General features: G+C 40.9%; 1 protein-coding gene across 1 annotated transcript in view; it reads right to left on the bottom strand.

The window, feature by feature from the left end:
* Positions 1 to 6,833, bottom strand: part of PTPRN2 (protein tyrosine phosphatase, receptor type, N polypeptide 2) — a 416,744-nt gene that overhangs the window by 121,329 nt on the left and 288,582 nt on the right. Inside the window, exon 9 of the mRNA XM_009329894.1 lies at positions 2,866 to 2,878. Coding sequence (XP_009328169.1) covers positions 2,866 to 2,878 — 13 coding nt within the window. The remainder of the gene's footprint in view (positions 1 to 2,865; positions 2,879 to 6,833) is intronic.

Below are 6,833 nucleotides of genomic sequence, written 5' to 3'. Positions count from 1 at the left end.
GAAATGTTTTTGTCTCAGTAAATACATATCACGACATGACCCAACTTTTGATGTTATCTTGTTCTGTTTTACATCCCCAGAGAAAACTTGAACACTGTTGTCTCTTGTTCAAACACCTGATTGAGGAAGGAGAGAACAAAAATCAAGAGTGACAAAACACACAGAATGTGAGAAATACCAGCAAAGGCTAGTCAGAGAGGAGGAATAACTTTGAATATATATTTACATGGTAGTAGACAAGGTGAATGGAAGGAAAAATGTCTGAAGTGAGACATAGTGCAGACATTCTCCACACACAGAGAGAATGTTAATAATGTCGTATCGTAAAATAAGAATTTTTTTAATTGAGAAATTTCTTAATTTAAACTAATTGAGGCTATGATACTGTTCTGTACCAGTTAATTTCCACTTATTTGTGCCAATCTGTAGTATAACATTAGTCTCACATACTTTTCTACTCCATCCTTCTTCTGTGGGATCACTGGCAAACTCTGACAGATTTTAGCAGAGTAGAAGAAGGTCCATCTGCATAAGGCACTTTGATCATATGGAAGCAGAAGAAAATATGCTGGCGTCAAAGTGGAAGGTGCTCCACAAGTAATAATAATGCAAATTTAAAGAAAATTCAGAACTGGTCACAAAGAAAGCCGATAAATAGTTTATTCATAAACTTTTGCATATTTAGAGGAGATAATAATATAAAGGCATTGTGTCTTCCCTTTGCATTACTGGCTCTGCTGTAGATAAATAGCATGGCTGAATGGAACCAGATTAATGATAATAAAGACAGTTTTCTCATTTTCTTTGTAGTAGAGCCAACCTGAAAATGAGGAAAAACAACAAAATTGAACTGATTTTTGTTCTGCAGGCTCTTATAGAAATGTTTTATTTCTTTCATTTTCTTAATGCAAAGAGTCTCAGAAATTCACTTCTGAATTTTTAGTGGTAGAAGTCCTCTCATTCCTCATTAGTCTTTATTTCCTCCTTTTTTATCCTGCTTCCTCCATTTTCCCCTACTGTTTGTCGCTTACTCAGAGAGAGAAGTAAACACCAAAGGATAGATATGAGAAAAACAATAAATTCAGTTTAAAAAAATGCCAAACAAAATTATTTTTCTTTCTTCTAATAATCAGTTTCTGCTGAGTATTTAAATTTGTCAAAAATGCTGCAAACATTTCCCATATTAAAGAGAAATCTCAAAAATTTTATTAAATTTTTTAACCACTTATTAATTTATATAATCATCATACTTTGATGGTTACAATATAGCTTTAGTTTTTTGCTGTCAGAATTGTGTCTTCTGTTCCCACTTCAACTGAATGACATGGAAAAAGAAGAATAAACACAAGGAATGAAGGCGAGATTACGTGAAGATGAGGAGAGGAGTGGTATCAGGACAGACGTATGTAGAAGACACCAACAGAAAAACATATTCTGGAAGTGACACCAAATTTTAAATTAACTTTTAGATTTTTATTATAAATTTCTTGCCAAACAGAAAGATAAAGACTGGTAGCATTTTGCCTCCTAAAACCAGGAAGGGCAGGGCATAGTACAGCTGTAACTGAGGTATCTTTGATACCTTGCTTCTTACTTACTAAGAAATACTTACTATTTCTAAAAAGAAAGAGCAGGTTTTGGAAATATTTAGATATCATTTTTCACCAGCACTGATCTCACGAAGAGTCATATTCCCACATGTAGCCCAAATTGTGCCCCAGCCACGCTGATAAAAGGCTATGCTCAACAGGCGTCTAGCAAGAGGCAGAAGCATACCATTGCCAGCAAGGAGTGCAGGGAAAGGTTTAGATATGAAACACAGCCATATCGTGGCAAGTTTTCAGCTGGAAGTTGATTTTAAATATTTGGTAACTGTGTTTATACTCAGTGCCACAGAAGGAGTTTCCACGCAGAAACAGGTCTGTTTGTTTCAAAACTGAGTTGTTCAATGTTGTCTGGATCAGCAAACCACATTTAGTGGTTTATGGACTCAGTGCCATAACATTACATGGTGCCCATGAGAGCTGGACTTTGCATCTGGTTATCAAAGGTAGATGATTAATGCGTTGAAGCTGCCCTGGCAGAGAGCTCCCTGCTGACCACACATCTGAGCACGGACTGTTTTTATGTGAAGTGTGAGATTTGCTAAAGGGAGGTGCTAGTTTTTTCAGTAGACCTCCTCACCTTGTTTCTTCAGCGGGATGTATTTACTTTCTCTATTGTGAGAATTTCTCCACATTCACCTCATCATTCATCTGCCTTTAGATAGGAACAGATATGAAATGGGACCAACACAAAGGCCTGAGGTTTAGCCCTGAAGCCCCTTCTGCACTGTCCTGTAGCTTTGCCATGTATGAGTAACACAACTCACCCTAAAATCATGACAAAAATCTCTATGCCACTTCTCCGGTCTTCGTTCTGAAAGGCAAGTTGCTGGAGCTGTAACAGTTTACACTGGGGAAGGTCTGTCCTCATCTATTTTTATTCACACATATGAATCACACTTCCATGCACCATAGCTAGAAATAAAACAGTAGTCCACCTCAAAGCTTTAAATTACTTAGGGCTTAATTAAGAGTATGATAGAACAGATATGAAATTTAAGATGCAGTCACTGGGTAAATTAATGTAGACACAAGCTCACGTGTCTGCTCTATACTTCAGTCTGGTAGTTTCATGCAGAACAAATTTCCCACTCATTTTTCCCCCTAGACATAACATAGAGTAGTGTAATAACTATGATTAACATTATATGAAAATTAAAAAATTTTGAAATTGCAGGGTTTGGAAACATGACTATGATACGTATGACAAAGAAAAATGATATCTTTCTACATCAATTTATCTCATACATGGATGAGGGTTGGATCTTGGCCCACTCCAGTTGCTTCGTGACACTCTGCAGTTTTCAGGCAACTGCAGGGCTGGCGTAGGCGGGTCCCCAAGCACACTCCTGCATCAAAGAGGCAGAGGAGTGGCTGTGTATTGATTCCTCCCAGCCTCTACAGAAAGGCCACTCCTTCAGGATAGGAATACAACACAAGTGCATTAAAAGAAGAACATCAAGCTTCTTTTTAGAGAGCCCCCTTTCACTTTTAATTAGGGTGATGCTAGGTGAGTGGTCCCTCGAAAGGGGAAATGTCTCAGAAAGACGACGAAAGCTCTCCTGTCTTATCAATGTGCGACAACCCACATGGGTCCTGCACACTCTTCACAAGTTTGAGCATTCATCTGCATGGAAATGAGAGATGGAATAAGGTTGCAAATTACTTCTCATCCCAGCCATTTGATCTGGCACTTTTTTCAATAGAACTCCTCGTTAAAATTGGGCTATTTTACAAGAAATTTCCCTGTTGCACTTGGTTGCCTGCAATAAATGCACAGTTGGGCTAAAATGCAGCATATTATCCAGTTTCCTTGGCAGCACTTTGGTTCTGCCAAAGTGTTTACTCTGTAGCCCAGGTTTCTTCTGCTGATGGAGCAGTAGAGGGGAGATGCTTAGGAACAAGCTCTGTCTCTTGCCCTAAGATCAGACCAGTTTTTAATTTCTCTTTGCAGTCCCCATTCTGTCTCACCACCTACATCTTTGAAACAACCCCTGCATACCACTTTAAATTTTAAAAGGCATCATCGAGATCATTATTTATTTTTAAGCTGCTTCCTTTCTGTGGGTTTCCCACAGAGCCCCGGCTTTTGCTCTCTGTTGCTGTGTAGAACCGAGTTTAAGGAGAAGACCATGGATCTGAGACTAAGGCTCTGTTGCTTTACACTCTATTACAACACTAAATGAAGAGATCCAAAACTTTGGGTTTAGTCCTGGTTGTGTAAGTGTCACTGATGACATGTGGTAAGAAGGGGAAGAGAATTTCTTAAAAGTGTATTAACAAAATACGGTTTTGATTGCAATTTGTTAACACATTTAACAAAAAGGATGTTAAACAAAATGAACTCTATGTTTGGCCAGAGAGCTGGACCTCATTGTAATCAAGAGCTAGAGAACAAGAATGCTATAAATTGCTTTCCAGTGACTGAGAAAAGGAATAAATCCAAAGTCTTTTTTATCGGAGAAGAAAGCAGGCGACTGTACTATTTCAGAGTTACAGTGTATGGTTTAGGGCTACAATTACAAATCATAATTTTTGAGGGTGAACTCTCCAAATGGAGAAAATAGTCTGAGCGACCGTGTCCCTCAGCTGCATGCTAAGGAAATGTGCCTGGACCAACAGCGTCAGTACATCAGCTGCCGTCACTCCCCTGCATCAGGAGGTCACTGCAAATTGCAGGTCTGAAGAGCGATGCTGCGCCTCCCCTCCCACGTGCTCAGAGCTGGGGGGCACTCCTTCCTTCCCATTCCCTTATGGTGTTTGGACGGGGGAGGGCTTCTTAGATATTCGAGCTCTGCCTTTTTGCAGGAGAGAGAGAGAAGGTTGCTGGAAGCAGACGTGATGCTTCTTGGAGGGAGGGGGGTCACGACTTCCAGGAACTCGCACACCTGAGATTAACACGGTGTGGAACATGGGAGACAGCAGAGGTGAAGGCAGAGTCTGCAGCCTCCAGCCTGCTCCTCCCTGCACATCGAGGCACTTGGAGCAGAGAAGCAAAGGATCACCTCGGCGCCATACTCTGTGCCTCTAAATGATGCTCTCAGCCCATGCGCAGACCTAGAATTGACTTTTTGTCTCATGCTAAGGCTCATGTATTGCAAAACTGTGTAAGGGTGGAGTGGGGAGAGCTTGGGCCCAGCTGGTAGCCAGCCTGTGCCTTAGCACATCTGCAAGCTTTCACACACAGAAGTGGCCATGCCTGAGCACTGGAGCTCATCACCTCCTCCTTGCAGAAACATTGCATGACCATCACGGGGCAAGCAGGCCAGTCCGGCTTACTTGCAGAGAGACCTGGTGTGGATGACACAAATAATTGCAACTGGTGGAGTTATAAAAGTTGATATTTTCTTATAAATGCACAGATACAGAGTGGGTGCTGTGCTCTTGGCTGCTGCAGACAAGCTTTCCCAAAGCACAGTGTGTCCTGGGGCAAAGCCCAGGTCCCTGAGCGCTCGCTGGAGCCAGTCACCTGGCTGCCCTCACCAGGCTAGATCTGCAGGTGACCGCTGAAGAAACCAAACCCAAGTGCTACAAGACCTTCATAATCACATAGAGATGTGTGTAACGGCAGGCAATAACTGAAGGAGAGAGAAGTGAGGGCAGTTGGATTGCAATTTTGGATGCAGGCACTTCTCACTGCAGGCTCCTAAAGCCTGTACTGAATTTAGCCCCAGATTTCAGGGGCAGCATCTGCATTATGCATTTTTCCTCAGTGTGTCAGCTCTCAAGCTTCTACGAGCAGGGACATTCATCATCTACAGAACTGTTGGATTATTTATCATTGAAGAAAATCAAACACTCTTACTTATACATTAATTTGAAATATTAATATTAATCTATTTGTCAGCAAAGCTCTAAATGGCTATGAAGTATGTGCGGTGCAGCAGATTTTACTTACAGGAACACCAAAGCGTACCTTAACATCTCTTTTGTTGAAATTCAGCTATAAACTCTGTGACTAAGATGTGCTTTGACTTTAACACCTCTCCAGTGGCTTGCTGCTTTTCTTTATTAAAAAGGATCCCAGCAGAGTATTTTTTCTTGTTATAGATCACTTTTTGCCCCTTACAGTAGAAAATGTGTGCTCACACTAATTTCTATATACCAGATTATTATTATTATTTTCTGTGATGCTCAGATCTGAACAACTTGTCCTGGCAGACTGATTTATGCATCTCATTTCAGTAAGAATGGGCCTCAATTTCATTTTAAAAGAAAGACAGGATTTTTTTTTTAAACAACTGAAGTAAAAGGGGATTACAGAGACCTCTGGAAAAATAAAAGATGCAAACATTTTATTTATTTCCTTACATTTGCCTAATAAGATTGTCAGCACAACAACAACAACAACAGCAAAAGGTTTGTTTTAAAGCCCAGAGGATTTTTAACACAGTTGGTATCGTAGGCTTTTAATGGTATGTATAGGCTGGAGCTGCTAGCTGGGAGGATTTGGGCAGATGGGGGGGGGGATTGTGGATTTTATGGGCTGATTGGGCCATTAGGAGAAGAAATCAAGCTGCCTGTCTGGGGGCAGGTCAAGACACCTTCATGGAAAACCCTGTTCATCCTCTTACAGCCTGGTCACACAAGGAAAATCACATCATCATAAAACCACCTCACAAGCTGGATCAATAAATCCGTAATTGGGGCTGGTATCACTGCACCGACTCCAGGTGAGGGGGACAACCAAAAACTCCCTTAACAGCAGATTCCCAATGCTACCTACAGGGCTTATCAGCCCCCTCTGAATCCTCCAAGGTGCCCATCCCCAAATTAAACAATGTATTTTCAACATACAATACTCTCCTTTTCAAACTACAGTACTTTTGGGGTTATATAAAGGGGCCGACAGAGATAAGAGGATGGGTGGGAAGAGGACAGGGTGATCTCCATCTTCAGACTCATGCCAGATCTCATCAGAACAGCATACAAAACCTTCCAGAGCTAACAATGACAGCAAAGTGTTTTGCTCTACAGTTTTCCATACATTTTTGGACCTTGGGAAGGTGAAGTGATAAGTGGGCATAGAGTTTCTAGTTTTCTTTCCATGTCTGTCCATGATGCTTGGTATAATCTTTTGCAAGTCATTACATTTATCAGTTCCTGAGTTTTCTTATTTGTAAAATGGGCATAGCAGAACTTCAGTCCCTCACAAGGCTGTTGTAGAGTTCAAGTCATTAAAATTTATAAGATGCATTCAAGTTTTTAGCCAAAAGTTGCTGTATAAAT

Source organism: Pygoscelis adeliae, unplaced genomic scaffold (assembly GCF_000699105.1).
Source record: "Pygoscelis adeliae isolate BGI_AS28 unplaced genomic scaffold, ASM69910v1 Scaffold238, whole genome shotgun sequence".
NCBI lineage: Eukaryota > Metazoa > Chordata > Aves > Sphenisciformes > Spheniscidae > Pygoscelis > Pygoscelis adeliae.
This window is presented reverse-complemented; position numbering and strand designations above follow the sequence as displayed.